The 17753-nt window shown below is 45.6% G+C and overlaps 3 protein-coding genes and 1 pseudogene across 7 annotated transcripts in view; 2 read left to right on the top strand and 2 right to left on the bottom strand.

Annotated features, from left to right (window-relative positions):
- pex5lb (peroxisomal biogenesis factor 5-like b) overlaps positions 1 to 14009 on the bottom strand; it is a 60536-nt gene extending 46527 nt beyond the window's left edge. For both annotated transcript variants that reach the window (XM_044219578.1, XM_044219581.1), the window contains exon 1: positions 11415 to 14009. In XM_044219578.1, the coding sequence (XP_044075513.1) occupies positions 11415 to 11429 (15 nt within the window). In that variant the 5' untranslated portion in view covers positions 11430 to 14009. The remainder of the gene's footprint in view (positions 1 to 11414) is intronic.
- LOC122886858 lies at positions 5776 to 8543 on the top strand (annotated as a pseudogene).
- Positions 14010 to 14032: 23 nt separating the features above from the next.
- On the bottom strand, positions 14033 to 16633 carry si:ch1073-184j22.2 (dual specificity protein phosphatase 18). 4 transcript variants are annotated; one of them, XM_044219666.1, is made up of 3 exons: positions 16502 to 16633; positions 15660 to 15710; positions 14033 to 14730 (listed from the first exon to the last, which is right to left on the bottom strand). In XM_044219666.1, the coding sequence occupies exon 3, from the start codon at positions 14719 to 14721 to the stop codon at positions 14113 to 14115; it is 609 nt and encodes a 202-aa protein (XP_044075601.1). In that variant the 5' UTR covers positions 14722 to 14730; positions 15660 to 15710; positions 16502 to 16633; the 3' UTR covers positions 14033 to 14112. The 4 variants fall into 4 exon arrangements, with proteins under 4 accessions (XP_044075601.1, XP_044075603.1, XP_044075602.1 ...); XM_044219668.1 differs by having other exon boundaries at positions 15660 to 15707; positions 16502 to 16632; XM_044219667.1 differs by lacking the exon at positions 16502 to 16633 and adding an exon at positions 16357 to 16491.
- Positions 16634 to 16691: 58 nt separating this feature from the next.
- On the top strand, positions 16692 to 17717 carry sft2d3 (SFT2 domain containing 3). Its single transcript, XM_044219663.1, has one exon. The coding sequence runs from the start codon at positions 16692 to 16694 to the stop codon at positions 17376 to 17378; it is 687 nt and encodes a 228-aa protein (XP_044075598.1). The 3' UTR covers positions 17379 to 17717.
- Positions 17718 to 17753: the final 36 nt, after the last annotated feature.

Genomic DNA, 17753 nt, shown 5'->3' with positions numbered 1-17753 from the left:
ACCTGACTACACAAAACCTTTCCATCTTGAGGTTTCTGAAAAAGCTGGTGTAGTTAATGCTGTGCTTTTCCTGAAAAAGGAGGGAGAAAGAAGAGTGCTAATGTACCACAGCTCCAAACTGGATAATATGATGAGTCCTGCCACCTTCAGACGTTTTCTGATGACTCTGCTGTGGTGGGATGTATCAGCGGTGGTGATGAGACTGAGTAGCAGGGCTGTGGTGGGGATCTCTGTCTCATGGTGTGAGCAGAACCATCTGCAGCTCAATGCGACAAAGTCTAAGGAGCTGGTGGCCAGTGCTATCCTGTAGGGCCAAGGCACCAGTGGCAGCGGTTTCTATCCAGGGGTCACTGTAGAGGATTACAAGTACCTGGGAGTACACATGGACAATAAACTGGACTGGGCTAAGAACACTCAAGCTCTGTACAGGAAGGGCCAGAACCGCCTCTTTTTTCTGAGGAGGCTGAGGTCCTTCAACATCTGCCAGACAATGCTGAAGATGTTTTATGAGTCTGTGGTGGCCAGTTCTGTTTCATAATGGGGCAAAGTTGATAGTTGACAGGGATATCAGAAAGAACATCATGTACTGAGGACAGTATGTATTGTAATGGCCATGAGAGGAGAAGTAGTAGTTGTGGGGAACGAAGCAGAGACTTTAGCAACTTACAAACAGAGGAAGTGTAGGATTCCTCCCCGAGGGCGCTGTCAGCTCAAGATGGGTGGAATCGTGTGCCAAGATGCTGGGACAGGGATCACACCGGGAGCGGTAAGCGGAAAGGCGGTGGGGTTGCTGTTCTGGTCAACAACAGATGGTGTAACCCTGATCACGTTACCATCAAGCAGAGTATCTGTAGCCTGGACATTGAACTGTTAGCTGTGGGACTCTGGCCATATTATCTGCCACATGAATTCTCACATGCCATAGTTGTGGCTGTTTACGTTCCCCCCTCTGCTAACCCGGCATCAGCGTGCAACGCCATTCACACCGCCATAGCACAACTCCAGACTCAACACCCGAGTGCACTCATATTAATCTCGGGTGACTTCAACCATGTCAGTGTTTCAACAACACTGACTGATTTCACCCAGTATGTGAGTTGTCCTACTTGAGAGGAGAGGATACTGGACCTGCTAACATTAAGGACGCATACAGTTCTTCCCCCCTCCCCCCTTGGGTAGGTCAGACCACAACCTGGTTCACCTCAAACCCTGTTATGTGCCTCTGGTTAAAAGGCAGCCTGCTACCACAAGGACAGTGAGGAGATGGTCAGAGGACGCCTATGAGACACTGCAGGGATGTTTTTAAGTGACAAACTGGGATGCACTCTGTGAGCCTCATGGACATTGATGGCTCACTGAGTACATTACTGGCTACATTAACTTCTGTGTGGACTGCAGTGTCCCAACTAAGGTGGTCCATTGTTATCCAAATAACAAACCGTGGGTAACAAAGGACATCAAAGACATCCTGAATGCCAAGAGGAGGGCCTTTACTGATGGTAATAGGGAGGAGGTGAGGGAAATCCAGGCTGACCTGAAGGTGAAGATCAGGGAGGCCAAGGAGAAGTACAGGAGGAAGCTGGAGCGGAAACTCCAGCAGAACAACATGAGAGAGGTCTGGAGCAGCATGAAGACCATCACTGGCTTCAGACCGACTGGCAGCAGAGGAGTTGAAGGCAGCTTGGCCAGGGCCAACGAACTTAATCTGTTCTTTAACAGATTCGACACACCGGCTCCTGCTCATCCCCCCTCTAACTCAGCTGCTGACGGCCCTCAAGCTCCTCTGAGTACTCTGCTCCCCCCTCCTCCATCTTCCTGGGAGAGTCCTACTCCCCCCTCAACCAGCTCTCAGGCTAACGGCCCTCTTCACACTAATGACTCCCCCCCTCACCCACCTGTAACCTCCGCTGTGTGCCTGACTACTTACCAGGTGAGAGGACAGCTGATGAAACTCCACTCAAAACAGGCTGCAGGCCCCGATGGAGTCAGCTCCGGGGTGCTAAAAGCCTGTTCCCCCCAGCTATGTGGAGTCCTTCAACATGTCTTCAACCTGAGCCTGAGTCTTCAAAGGGTCCCTGTTCTATGGAAGACATCTTGCTGGCAGCGATGCAGGTGGATGCCCCCCTCGTGTCCTAGATTGTGGATTACCTGACTAGCAGACCACAGCATGTACGCCTGCAGCACTGTGTGTCCGACAGCGTGGTGAGGAACACTGACTGGCAGACCACAGGTGCGCCTCACTGTGGGACTGTCAGCAACTCTCCCTTCCTCTCTTCACCATCTACACCACGGACTTCAGCTACCACACAGAGTCCTGCCACCTTCTGAAGTTTTCTGATGACTCTGCTGTGGTGGGATGTATCAGCGGTGGTGATGAGTCTGAGTACAGGGCTGTGGTGGGGAACTTTGTCTCATAGTGTGAGCAGAACCATCTGCAGCTCAATGCGACAAAGTCTAAGGAGCTGGTTGTAGACCTACGAAGGGACAAGGCACCAGTGACCCCGGTTTCCATCCAGGGGGTCAGTGTGGACATGGTAGATGATTGCAATATCCTCCGTCTCATTATAATCTTAACAAGCTGCACTTAACTTGACAGTTCATGCACTGTTACCTTATACCGTATTATTATCATCAACCGGTAAACCCACTTTGTACTTCACACTTATTTTATTTTCTGACCTGTATTACAGTGTGTTATATTTTTTGCTAGTTCTTCTATTCCTGTGTGCACTGACGTAAAGGTGAGCTGCTGTAACAAAAGAGTTTCCCCTCGGGGATCAATAAAGTATTTCTGATTCTGATACAAGTACCTGGGAGTACACATGGAAAATAAACTGGACTGGGCTAAGAACACTCAAGCTGTTTACAGGAAGAGCCCCTACCTCTGTTTCCTGAGGAGGCTGAGGTCCTTCAACATCTGCTGGACAATGCTGAGGATGTTTTATGAGTCTGTGGTGGCCAGTGCTGTCCTGTATGCTGTTGCATGCTGGGGCAGCAGGTTGAGGGTAGCGGACGCAAACAGACTCAATAAACTGATCCGTAAGGCCGGTGACATTGTGGGGGTGGAGCTGGACTCTGTGGCGGTGGTGTCAGAGAGGAGGATGCTGGGTAAACTACACGCCATCTTGGACAGTGTCTCCCACCCGCTCCATGACGTGCTGGTCAAGCAAAGAAGCACCTTCAGCGGAAGACTCATCCCCCCACAATGCACCACAGAGCGCCACAGGAAGTCATTCCTGCCTGTGGCCATCAGACTCTTTAACTCCTCCCTCTAAGTGTCAGTCTGTATGACCCGAAGTCACTAAACTAGACATTGATCATTAACATCTCTGCAATACTTGAATAATTGTGCAATATTCTGTGTAATACTCCCGTGCAATATACCCATCTCAGTTTAAAATTCCCTATTTATTGATATTGATAGTTTTTTCATACTTTATAAATAAGCTACACTTAACTTGGCAGTTCATGCATCCATCCATCCATCCATCCATTTTCTACCGCTTGGTCCCGTTAGGGGTCGCGGGTGACTGGAGCCTATCCCAGTGACTTTGGGCCTTAGGCAGGGTACACCCTGGACAGTGGCCAACTCGTTGCAGTTCATGCACTATTACCTTATACCTTATTATTATCATCAACCGGTAAACCCACTTTGTACTTCACACTTATTTTAATTTTATACTTATACCCACTTGGTACTTAATTTATTTTCTGACCTGTATTATAGTGTATTATATTTTTTGCTACTACTTCTATTCCTGTGTGCACTGACGTAAAGCTGAGCTGCTGTAACAAAAGAGTTTCCCCTCGGGGATCAATAAAGTATTTCTGATTCTGATTACTTACCTGCAAATGTCAGTTCAGAGACTAAATGGTGTGTTGTTCTTCTTAACGCTTCAGTTTGTAAACTAGTCCTACAGATTCATTCTGAAGTGGCAGGTACAACAGATTATTATGTTATTAGACTTTATTTGATCATTTCATTAACAAGTATTTAGACTCTTTAGTTCAAAGTACAAAATAAATTCCCGAGTGGGGGTGACCATCACACGGGTCATGTTCAGGTCTCTGAAGAACCCTGACTCTCTCTTGAAGGGACTGATGTAGATTTGTGTCTGAGTGAGAGATTTCGGTGATTTAACGTCTTTTCTTGTTCTTTGTTTTTCAGGAGCGAGTGACCAAACTGTCTCCCCGAGAACACAGCGAGGAGGACCTGAGCGAGCTGTTTGAAGCCTCCATGAAGCTCTACTGAACACAGACAGACACACTGACACTTTCTGTCCCTGTGAGGACCAAACACGCTGAGAGGACGTTTTAAATAAACACTGTTCATCACTAATTGAATATAAAAGCTGTCAGATGTGAACTGATCTCAGGTCTGTTGTGTGTTGAGCTGCAGTTCTTCTAACAGCCACTAGATGTCGCAGCCTGTTCAGACTCACCTGTGAAGTATTGATTCTACATTTACATACAAATATAAAATAAAATACATATTTACACGTTGGTGTGGAGCATCAGTGCTTTAACTGCATCATGTAAGCTCTCCACTGATCCAGGACCTGCCCAAAACACAAGAAAATCAGGACCTGTTGAAGGTACTTTAATACATTATCTGCACGGTTTAAGAAAAACAAGAAAAAGACCAAATGCAACGAAATCCATCCGTTAATTTAGAACTTAACTTAATAATTAGTGGAAATTCAGGGATGCTGTTTGGTGTATTTATTTAGACAGGTTTGGAGACAATCCCTTCATATATCATAATCTATTCATTTATCAATCAATTAACTCCACATTTGAGCTGAATCCCTGAAAAGTTAAGGTACAATTAAAGGAGAACCTGAAATATAATTCAGAGAGTTAAATGTTTACATTTTAGTGGTTTATGTGCACAGATTAAAGATTTTGTTTTCAGGTTTTGGACTTCTACAGTTGAAATAGAATCGCACTCTGTCTTCAGTAACTAAATACTTTACTAAACAAGCTGCTTTATCGTTTATTAATTGAAGTGTTAAAGATGGAATTTACTCTGCCATCTGAGCACGATGAACAACAAAAACAAGAAGCAACCGGAGAACTTTTATCAAGTCTTTTATGAGGCGACTAATTTAAAAGGTACAAATATTAGAACATCAGCTGAACAGAAACCTGAATTAAAAGCAGAAAAAAAAAATCAGTGGATCCAAATTTTGGCTCGAGACGCTTTATAACAAAGAGATGACTATTTGTGACCAGTGAGTTTTGTTCACATCTGTTATTTAAATCCTTTTTAGAGGCCTGAAAAGTTACAATGATCCTGTAATTCACAAAGAAAATCAAAGACGAGGAAAAATCTCTATAATAAAGTTAATGAAAAAATAAATGAGGTTTGCTAATTGCTCACATAGATCACTGGATCATAGATCACCTGTCAGCCAATCAGAAAATGGGGTAATAATTAATATAAAATTGCCAACATTTGAAATTAGAAATCAGCATTTTTATGTCTTTATTATATATTTTATTTCCACTACAATGAACCATGAGACTGAAACTGTCAAATTTCTTGAAATGTTCAAATGTATTTTCACATTATTGGATGTTTTAAACATCTGTGTTACTATAAACACTCACAATCCTACTTTGTCATTTTTACTCAAATGTGTTTCTTTAAAATAAATAAACTATTGGAGATAAGTCTTTTTAGCAATTTCATTTTATTTCATTTTACAGTCAGAACTTATAAATACAAGACTAGATAGTAAGAAACGTTTGAGCTCTTTGGCCATTAGTGAAGAATTATAGACAATGAACCCAACTACATGTTCGTTGCTTTAAACTCTCTATTTTGACAAACTCATAACCCCCCAACTGTCACTGCTGCTATGAAATACACAGTGTTTACTGAAGAGTATACTGAGCTGTTTCAGCAGTTAGTACTGCAGGAAGTGATGCAGTGTTTCTACTAACAAGAAGGTTTTATTGGTAGATTTTATTGTTACTGCAGGTAGAAAAACAAGAGCGTGTCCAGTCCTGTGTGTTCCTGCTCTGAAGAAGCTCCGCCCCTCACCTGACACAAACCAGGAAACAGTTTCTTCTTCTGCTTCACTGAGACGAGACACACTGAGAGACAGACGACAAGACTCACCTTCAGACCAAAACCACCACTTCCACTGAGAGAGGACAGCTACAGGAGGGAATACTGGGAATACTGGGAATACTGGAGGACGACCACTTCAACCTGCAGCTGAATCCACAAACTGAACAAGAGTTTTACAAGAACAAAGACTCAAAGTGAAAGTAACTTTCAGGGACGTCACTAACGGAGGGAGTGACTGACTGTTTCCTGTCTGAGCCGTCTGCCTGCTGCGAGTTCAGCTTCACTCAGAGACTAAATGGCTTCCAGGTTAGAGGAGGATTTCTGCTGTCCTGTCTGCCATGACATCTTTAAACATCCTGTCATCCTGTCATGTTGCCACAGCTTCTGTAAAGTCTGTCTGCAGAGCTGGTGGACAGAGAAGGAAACTCAAGAGTGTCCACTTTGTAAGAGAAGACATTCAAAGGAACATCTACCTCCTAACTTGGTGTTAAAGAACCTGTGTGAGACGTTCAGAGAGGAGAGAGGTCAGAGAGCTTCAGAGGCTCTCTGCAGTCTGCACTCTGAGAAACTCAAACTCTTCTGTCTGGACCATCAGCAGCCAGTGTGTGTCGTCTGCAGAGATTCAGAAAAACACAGCAACCACAGATTCAGACCCATCGATGAAGCTGCACGACAACACAAGAAGAAACATCAGGAAACTCTGGAGCCCTTAAAGAAGAAGTTACAGGTTTCTGAACAAGTTAAAGTGAAGTTTGGTCAAACAGCAGAACACCTGAAGGTCCAGGCCCGACACACAGAGAGGCAGATTAAGGAGCAGTTTAAGAAGCTTCACCAGTTTCTAGAAGAGGAAGAGGAGGCCAGGATGGCTGCACTGAGGGAGGAAGAGGAGCGGAAGAGTCAGATGCTGAAGGAGAAGATGGAGGCTCTGAGCAGAGAGATAGCAGCTCTTTCAGACACAGTCAGAGCCACAGAGGAGCAGCTGAGAGCTGAAGACGTCTCATTCCTGCTCAACTACAAGGCTGCAGTGGAGAGAGTCCAGCAGCGCCCCCTGCTGGAGGATCCACAGCTGCCCTCAGGAGCTCTGATAGACCAGGCCAAACACCTGGGCAACCTGACCTTCAACATCTGGAATAAGATGAAGGACATGGTCTCCTACACTCCTGTGATCCTGGACCCAAACACTGCTCATCCAGGACTCATCCTGTCTGAAGATCTGACCAGTGTGAGAGGAGGAGAGAGACAGCAGCTTCCTGACAATCCAGAGAGGTTTGATTACTGGTCTGTCCTGGGCTCTGAGGGCTTCAACTCAGGGACTCACAGCTGGGAGGTCGAGGTTGGAGACAGTACAGACTGGGAACTGGGAGTGTTAGCAGAGTCTGTCCAGAGGAAGGGAGTCATACAGTCTGGATTATGGACAATAGAGTTATATGAAGGTGAATACTCAGCACTGTCACCATCAGCTCCATCCACTGATCTCCGAGTGCAGAAGAACCTAAGAGGATCAGAGTGAATCTGGACTGGATCAGAGAAACGCTGTCGTTCTCTGATCCTGATACTAACACACACATTCACACCTTCACACACACTTTCACTGACAGACTGTTTCCATACATTTACACTTGGGATAATCTCCCACTGAAGGTTTTACCTGTGAAGGTCTCTGTGACTGTAGAACACCTGAACTAGATGACGATGATGATGACGACGATGCTCTTTGAGGAACATGTGACTGTCGTCCTGATGATGTTGTTGGTTATCATGGTGACGTTGTTGACATTTACAGTATAACACCAAATAACAAGAAAACATCTGGGACAAAAAGCACTTGCTGTCATCTCTCTTCAGTAGAAGTCTCAGAGCGCAGAAACGTTTCATTGAGAGCAAATCAAAGCTGTTCAAACAAGAGACGAAGAAACGGACGAACACAGATCATCGGACTTTGCTGGGAATCCTAAAACCACCGAGCTCCTGACTCAGGTGGTGCGTCAGCAGCCGATCCAGCTGGATTATTTTAACAACTAAACAGAAAACTGAACTGAATTAAGTTTGTGTTTCTTTGAGAGGCCTTTCACCGTTCAACTTTATTTACTGCTCGTTAAAGTTTAAACCAACAGCCATATCTGAACAGACAGCGAGGAACTGCACCCAGGAAGTGTTGCACATGTTCAGTTTCTACGTGTTAATCACAGCTGGATGTTACTCACCTGGTGAACTGGATCCATCAGCTGGGCTCACTGAATATGTGATGTTAAAGACTCTTTCTAGTTTCACCTTCAGAGAATTTACACTCATTTTTAATCTTTTTAAGATCTAAATTAAATGATCTTTTTATTTTTTACGTTTAGTTTTATTAATTCATAACTGAAATGCAGAATGAATCAACTTAACAGCTATATAAACAATTCTCAATGTATTAAGTGACTGTAGGAAGTAGATTAAGTAAAAGTCTGTCATTTATATCTTTTATTCTCTTACATGTGTTATCTTGTGTGTCGACTTGAGCAATATGGTTGAAATCATTCATCATCACAATATTAATATAAATATTTTATCGATAGTCTGTCACAATATGGCGACAGGATACAAAAGTGTTTCATTACAGCTCAGAATGAGTCATTTGGACAACAGAAATCTGTAGAACAACGAGATTATTAGATTAAATGGTTGAATGACATAGCTACAGTAAACCTACCGCTTACATCGCTAAAGGTTCAATAATTATAAGTTCCTTTCCTGTTATCTACTGTTGTTTTTATGACCGATCTGCTCAGTTATTATTCAGCCTGTTTCTCATGTGGTCAGTAAATTACCTTTATGTAAAAGCTCAACAGGACGAACTAACTGAGCTGCTGTCAGTATCTCGGCTAGCTAACTTAGCGAGCTAGCTAACTTACAAAGTTAGGACACAGACACATTTAGAAAGTTAAATTAGCTCATAAACAGGATTAATATTAAATAACAGTTTAGCTGCTGTATGTCTACCATTAATAGACACTAGCTAACTAGTTTAGCTAACTAGCTAAGATGATACTATATGAATTCAAACAGGCTAATGTAGCTCACCTGTAAGCTATCGTGCTAACTGAACCTTCAGTCTGTCCAGGCTGATTATTATTCAGCCAGTAAATAAAATCTCTTTTCATCTTCAGAAATTATGATTAGCAGCAAAATTTACTTAAACCGGGGATTTATTGATCAATGAAATCTTCAAATATTATGATGTGTTTAATTACATCTGGTAATGTTTGACTTCAGACCATCAACATCCTGTCCCCATCAAAGTGTTGTTATTCCAAAAAGAAACTCCTCACCTTAAAGACTGCGTTTGGTTTATTGGCAGCAAATTTCCTTCAACCGTTTCATTTCATAAAGTACATCATCTTTGAATCCTGAGAAAAGTAGAAATTTGTTAAGTCTGATCTCGTGTGACAGTTTGGATATTTCCGACATGTTCCTGAAGGCAGCATCCCTGAAGGCGGGAGGCGCGCGCTGGTGCTGCAGCAGCTCTGGCTCCTGATTGGCTGTTTTACAGTTTAAAGAGAAATGGGGACATTTTAATGCTGAACTAAAAACAACAAAGCTAATTAACCTACAAATATAAAAGATTCAAAGCTGTAGGAGTTTCCAGTGTTTGGACCCGTGAGTTCGTGATGTCTGATTGTGAAGCTGCTGTTTTTGTTTGCTGATCAGGTTTAAACTGTGCCGTCTAACCTGCTGTAATATTTAAACGTAGCTTCAACTCCTCTCTCAATAACTATCTGTGTATTTTTAGCCAACACCATAGAGATATATGTGAATCCAAAGTCCTGCCCTCCTTTTTAAAGGATAGATCTTTCTGAGACATTAGAGGACAGATATCAGTCTCATGTCTGTGTGTTCAATACAGAGCTGGAGTCAGGGTGCCATTAGCTTAGCTTAGCATAAAGACTGGAAGCAGGTAGAAACAGCTAGCCCTGCTCTGTCCAACCGACCAAGACTTCAAAAGTCCACTGATTAGCATGTTATTTGTGATGTTGGGCTATTTACCTGTAAATAAATTTGACTTGTTTGATCTGTACAATCTTAAGTGAGTTAAGTGCTTTGGATTAATAAACATCTTCTTTGACACCCCTTAAACAATCCTTAAAATCCAAAAAAACCTTAATTAATCCTTAATTTACCCTTGAAAACACAAAACACCTTAATCCACATCAGGTGTTTGGCATCTAGACATCTTTAATTTATCCATTAATTACAAAAACCTTAATTTGAAAATCAAAGACTTTGGTGATCCTGTGACTTTTCATCTAGCGCCACCATCAGGCCAACATTTTAATGTGTCCAATAATTAATTGTTTTTGTTTAACTATTAACATATTCAAAGCACTCCATGTGGACGCGTTGTTCATGGTTATAAGGAACCAGTGTGACTGTAGTCAAACTCAAACACCTCGAGAGGTTTTCTGACTATAACAACATGTTTATCAACTGTTTAATCATATGTTTGTCCAACAATTATATTTTAGAATCAGAATCAGATCTGTTTTTGAAGAAAAAGATGACATCTGGAAGTCTGGATTATTAGATTAAGTGTTTATTAATCTAATATTTAGGTTTATTAGACTTAACATGACTCGTCCCCATTCAGGTGACTGGGCCAAAATTCAGGTTTAAGATTTGTGTTTCAAGTGTTCACATAAATTTTTAATGATTTTAGCAGTTAAATCATGTCTCTAGACCCTTCAGAAAGGGAGGATCCCACGAGGCTGCTCCCAGTCAGTGGTCCCCACAGTATGATAAAAACAGGTATGTGTGTGTTACTGTGTGTGTGTGTGTGTGTGTACTGTGTGTGTTAGTGTGTGTGTGTGTGTGAATCATTTCTGCTGTAAAGAGTGTGTGTGTGTGTGTCTGACTAAACTGTTGAAGGTTGTGAATCTTTGAAGTTCAGAAACTCTCTGGTTCTTAAATGTGAGTATTTGCAGACTGAGCTGTCTGAGTGTGTTCACGTGGACTTTTTTTATTCACATTTTATTGACCAAACAATTAATCGATTGAGAAAATTATCGCCAGTCTGACATTTAAAAAAGTGATCTAGAAAACTAGAAAACGGAGGTAAAATCAGATGAATCGTTAATGAAACACAGAAATATTCAGATTTGCTGTTGAGGAACTTTTTCACATTTGAAAACTGGCAGACAATCGATTCTGTTCCTCTACAGAGAGCCAGGGGGTCTTCCTGGATCCTGTTCACGTGTTTTACTTCATAAATGCGGATTCTCCCGTCGGTGACTGCTGAATGGACGTTGTGGCGGTTTGTGGTTGAACACGTGACAGTTGAAAACAGGTAAAAGCTCACCTGGACCTGGTACATGTCTCTGAGTCAGTCCTCCGCCGTTCAGCGGGACGCAGCCTGGAGCTGCAGCCGCCAGCAGTCCACCACAGCCCGCCTCCACTGCAGCGAGCCGCTCGGTATCTCTCCGGGGCCTCTCAGCTCTGAAACCGCTGCAAAATAACGCTGTGCCGGTCCGCTCTGCCTCCCGGTCGGTAGTCCCGATCGGTAGTCCCGGTCCCTGCAGGTTCCTGGTCCGCTCTGTCCAGCCTGTCCGACGCCAAAGCACCCAAACTTTATTACAGGTGTTGGTTCTTCTGGTGTTAACTTGTGGAAACGCTCAGCGTTACAGTGAAGGTTTGTCTCGCATTAAAACAAGTGATATCATCACATTTAAAACACAGGAGCAGGTGATTTATAACGTTGTGTTCACAACACACACTGAACGGACAAATGATCACAAACGGCTTCCTGATGTTGAGCTGCTGCTGATAATCACATCTGGACCTGACCTGCCGACAGGTACTCTGGATCGAAGGCAGATCCCTAAATTAAGCCTGTAATCTAAGAAGTATCGTGTGTTCAGATTGAATGCAAAGCGAATTTTAATCTCACTTCATTTGTGTTCATTTAATCTGTGTAAATGCGCCATATTTAGCCATCTGTACGGACGTTAGCTTTAGCTAGCTAGCAACGTTCTCTACATGTTCGACTCACCAGAAACTCCTGTACTTTGGGTTATTTTCCTCCAGGCCAGTACTTTTATTCGTGTCCTCAGAAATTAGAGTCACAAAGCCTTGGGAAGCGTTTTTCACTCAAGACATTTTGAACACGAATGAATTCGCACCATCCCGAGCAAATTCACTTCCACTTACGTCTTTGCTTTGATTTCATATGCAAAAGCATCGGCTCTAAAATTCGCCCTGCGTTCAGCCTGAACACAACTTTAGAGAGTTGCAAACAAAATGAAGACTACAGCGTTTCTGTCTGTCAGTCTCACAGGAAGCTGCTTAAACACTTCTCTTCTGTTGGAGAGAACAAAGCTCAGTCGGCCATTTTCTTACTTTTGGTTTGAAAAGAGACTTAATTTATCCAGACGCCCACAAACAGGTCTGGTGTTGTGTTCCCTGACAGCTGTTTACCTGGTTGGAAAAAGAAACAAGCCAATCAGAGCTTTGTAGGCCACATTAAGAATGGGGGCGCCATCTTCCTACATAGCTAGCTACTTAGCATCCATAAAGAATAGTGCCACACAAATGTCTTCTGGTGTGGACGAGATGTTTGCAGCTGTGCAGGTTGTTGGGAGTCGACTTACAGAAATAAACCTTAAATCGACATATTTCGTCAATCGTTGTGATGAAGGTTAAGCTAACTGCTGCTAGCAACCTCTGCTGTAGCTTCTATGTTGACTGAAAAAGGCGGGGCTGATATGTCAGTGTTACTGATGGTTGAGACAAAGTAAAAACAGAAAACAGCTACCAGGAACAACTTGTCTCACTGGAGAATCAAGAGAAACTCACTATCAGGTTACAATTTACCCAGAAATCACAGCAAATTAGTCCTGATCCGTCTAACCGACGAACTCAGAGGGCTAAAGCCTGAAAGTTTGTTTCAGAGGGAGATTTAAGCCTGAATCAGAGTCTTTGTGAAACCAGAACCTGGTTTTAACTCGTTCAGGACCTCGTCTGCTTCTCTGTCCCTGATGTTTGGTCAAGGTCCCAAATCTTCAATGTCCTGAGCTACAACTGTTCTGCCTGGAAACCCCGTTTTTCAGGAGATGATCTCTTGATCATGTGGACCCAGAAACTGAAGTTACAACAACAAAAACAAAACCAGCAAAAAAAAAAAAAAAACATGTTTCTTCTGTGATGAATGTCAAACACTGCCACCATTCCTCAACGTTCAGGCCCGGTCACACCAGAGAGTATCTCAGCAAAGTTAAACCGTGCGTCCGCTCAAAACAGGCGTGGTGACGTAGTGACCTCTTGCATGACTAGCTGGTAAATTACTGTAGCTGGCAAGCTAATGGCTAACAAGCTAGCCAGCCTGGAACATAGTGCATAGCACAGTAGCGGTTAGCGGTTAGCTAACCAGGTCTCTGTGGTGGAGCAGTTTATACTCTGACAGAGGAGCTTCAGTAAAACTTTATGGTGACACACAGCTAATAAGCTACGATAGCTTCCTCCATTTTGGACTCTCCGTCCACTCAGAGGTCAGCTCTGTCAGGACGGCTTGCTATTGGTCAACAGCACAAATCCAGTGTCAAGAGTTCCCCAAAGTTGAACTCAACGCAAGAGATAACAGCAGCTGAAAAGCAACGACTTGCTGCACTCTTGAAAGTTGTTTTACCTGTTTTACCTCCGACTACACCCAGTATCACTGATGGGTGTGGTCATAAATGTGCTCTGTTGCACCTGTAACCACATCCAACAGTGATGTCACTGGGTCCTGGAGTCCACCTGTACATCACTGCAGCAAGGTGAGGAGTTAAACCACTGGCGGCGAGCAAAGACAAGATCAACTGCTGGTGTGACCGGGCCGTTATACTGGAAACACGCCCGAGGACGCATCCAGCGCTAATGAAAGAAGCCGTGTGTCCTTTAGAGAGGTGTGTAAGTAGAGAAGTGTAAAGTAAGGCTGTGGAGGGCAGGGTGGTGTCTGTCAGTGGTCCAGTTGCATTGTGGGTAATGTAGTTTGTTGTTTGAGTGCAGCGTTCGCTCAGGGCTCAGACTTTGCTGCTGGATTTGGTTCCTCTTCTTCGCTTGTTTGCTGGCGTCAGGGATGTGCGGGTCATCAGAGGTGATCTGGGTACCAGAGATAACCAGTTCGTCTGCTGCGACGGCCCCGACCTCGTCAACCTCGGCGTCAGTGATGGCGTCTCTTCGACTGCCGCCACTCTGACGGTGTTTTTCCCGTACAGCCTCCTCTCGTACTGCAGCAGCTGCTCCCAGAAGCCGGCGTTCAGCCTGACGTAGGGCCGGCTCTCCTGGACCCAGCGGTGCGCCTGGCAGAGCGTCACCCCTCTGTAACGCATCAGGTACGCCATCACCAACGCCGGGGAGCGGCTCATACCGGCGGCGCAGTGCACCAGTGTGCCCCCTGCACGGTTACCATGGATGCGCTCGGCCACCCGGTCGAAGTGGTCTCCGAGGCGGGCGCTGGGCAGGTCGGAGACGGGAACCCGCACAAACTCCACCCCCGGGTAGGCGGGGCAGGCGTGGCTGAGCGTGGCGTTGACGATCAGGGTGATGCCCTTCTGCGACACCAGCGCGGCGTTGAGGGCGCCGTCGGCCCCGCTGAGGAACAGCGTGGGAGTGATCTGAGACACCGACATGAGGCCGATCTGTCAGGAAACACATGCTGGTGTTAATATACTACTGAGGACCAACCAGCAGCTGATCGTCTCCAACGCTGAACCTCCAAAACACAACTGAGCCTGACAGAAACCCTCTGGTTCTCCGGCAGCGTCACATCATTCAGTTTCTGGGTCCAGGACGTGTTTAGCCTAGCTTAGCACAAAGACTGGAAGCAGGGGGAAACTGCTAGCCTAGCTCCACCAAAAGAGAAAACATCCACCTTCCAACCAAATCCAACTCTGTCTGATGTACATGTTGTCTCTTGTTAGCTAACCAGCTAGTCAGCTGGCTTAGTTCAGACAGAGTTCAGGACTTCAGAGCCGCAGTCACTACTCACAGCGGCCAGATTAACCTGCTAGGGGCCCCGGGGCCTCCAGCGACCTTTTCTCCCACAATGTGTATTTTATTGGTGAGTCATTTGTAATCCAGCGTTGGCTCCATCGCTAACTGCTGCTGAAACCGCTGTGGCTCCTTTTTACATTTCTGTTTCTACAGCTGATCAATAAACCACACGAGCAGCTGGATGTTTTCTCTTTGCATGGAGTCACGCTAGCAGTTTCCCCCTGCTCCCAGTCTTTGTGCTAAGCTAGGCTAACCACACCCTGGACCTCTCTCTGCACGAACACCAGATGATGTTTCACAAGAACTCAGACGGAGAAAGACCTCATGAGAGTATCAGAGCGTAAAATGTAACATCTGGTTCATTTGAAAGTGTGTGTGTTAGTGTGTGTGTTACTGCAGGTGTGTGTGTGTGTGTGTGTGTGTGTGTGATTGTGTTACTGCAGGTGTGTGTGTGTGTGTGTGTGTTAGTGTGTGTGTGATTGTGAGTGTGTTACTGCAGGTGTGTGTGTGTGTGTGTGTGTTAGTGTGTGTGTGATTGTGAGTGTGTTACTGCAGGTGTGTGTGTGTGTGTTACCTGCTGCCTGGCCGGTTCCTTCACTCTGGTGGTTTCTTCCTCTGCTCGCTGCTGTGAATGAACACACACACACACACACACACACTGATGATACCGTAGAAGGCTGTGTGTGTCAGTCGGCCGACCAATCAACTGAAGGCTTAATTTTAGCCCGACAGCTGAAGTCATGTGACTTTTACCAAAATAAGACCAACAATCCTGACGACCAAAACCACGGAGCTGAAAAGCTCCAACACTGAAAGTTAACGAGTGACGAAGAATTAATCTTGAAAATGAACCAGACTTACACACTCGTGTTTTCCAGGTGAGACATGTTTCACAGGTGAAATCTGTCTCACCTGAATAATGGTTTAATGTGATGAATGCAGACGTGCTTTTCTGTAAGAAGTTATTATTTCTATATACTTTATATTATTATTATTGTGGAGCTGAACCACGAGGACTTTTCTTTCCTGTTCAAATACAAAAATACAGACTTCTTGCATGTTGGTTATAAAATGTTTTCAGAATCAGAAACACTTCATTGATCCCCGACAGGAAGCTCTTTAAAGGGGTGGAATTAGTCTAAAACCTCTTTGAAACCCAAAGTCTCTGCTCATCTTCAGACATTCAGTGATTTTCTCGTTTCTGTCGTAAATAAAACAGCGTTTAGAGCTTCACGAGGGGAGACGACCTGAGGCTGTGACAGACGGCTCACCTGTCAAGGTGCATTTACTTTTATTCAACCCGTTACTTTTGGTTTTGCCACCATTGTTAATTTGGTGCAGGCCGCTGTAAACGTCCGGTTTTCTGTGTCGGTGCTGTCGTGGAAGTAAAACACTGTTAACCGTCACATTTCTCACCTGTATTCGGGGAGCCACACCTGTGGTAAGGTGTCTGATCTTGTAGTTAATTACATTTACTTCACTTCCTGTGTGTGGGCGCAGGTGTGGTTCCTCCTGCGGCCTGCGGGGGGCGCTGTGTGCGGGGCGGCCGGAAGTTCAGACAGAGAAGCGCAGCTTGCTAACAGTTAGCCAGTTAGCTTCCTCCGTCATGGCGGAACTCAACCGACAGCTTCAGGAGTATTTGGCCCAGTCTAAAGGTGGCGGCGCTAAGACCATCTCCCAGTCCAGCTCCAGCACCACGGTGGACCTGGACGAGCCGGAGCCGGTACCCGGGAGCTGGTTCGGGCGGTGGTCGCGCCCGTGGACCGGGAGCCGCGGCGGCAGTCCGTCCGGCCAGAGCTCCAGCGGAAACAGCGGCTTTTCCTGGCCGTGGTCGGCCGAGCCGGACCCCTGCCTGCCGGGCTTGAGCCGCCGGCAGCGGCTGGTGGCCTTCGGGGTGTGCGTGTCGTTTTCCGCGCTGTGTTTCGGACTGTCCGCGCTGTACGCGCCGCTGCTGCTGCTCTACGCCCGCAAGTTCGCGCTGCTCTGGTCGCTCGGTTCGCTGTTCGCCATCGCGGCGGCGGCGGTGCTGCGCGGCCCCAGCAGGCTCGCCGCCGGCCTGCCCACCTCTCCCGGGGCCGCGGTCTACCTGTGCGCCCTCGGGGGGACTCTGTACGCGGCGCTGAGCCTCCACAGCACCGTGCTCACCGCGCTGGGAGCCGCCCTGCAGGTCACCGTCATCGTCGGGTACGTGGTGTCGCTGCTGCCCGGGGGGAGCGCCGGGATCCGCTTCATGGGCGGGATGGCGGCGTCTGCCATCAAGAGGACCGTCACCGGGAAAACCATGCCGATCTGACCCGGGACTGACTGCCGGACACCGGACACGGGGCACACATCCATCAGGCGTAAAGCACTGATTCCCAAAACAGGGTCCGGTCTACAGAGGACTACTTTATTTTGTCAATACATTCCTCAGCAGGCTGATGATTATTGATTATTGGCTGCTGTTAACGGATACTGATATCAGTCTAACATTTGGGTGACTGGGGTCAGCTAAGCCCTGAACACGGACCTGCAGGACAGACCGGCTGCTGGACCAAACCACCAAACTGTGAATCAGCAGCATGTGTGTTAGTTTGGATGCAGGATGTGTGAGAAAATCACTGTAATACAGGAAATAAAACAGTAAACAGACGTTTGGTTTCATGTGTTTTGTCTGTGAGCAGCGGTG

Source organism: Siniperca chuatsi, linkage group LG13, assembly GCF_020085105.1.
Source record: "Siniperca chuatsi isolate FFG_IHB_CAS linkage group LG13, ASM2008510v1, whole genome shotgun sequence".
Classification (NCBI taxonomy): Eukaryota; Metazoa; Chordata; class Actinopteri; order Centrarchiformes; family Sinipercidae; genus Siniperca; species Siniperca chuatsi.
This window is presented reverse-complemented; position numbering and strand designations above follow the sequence as displayed.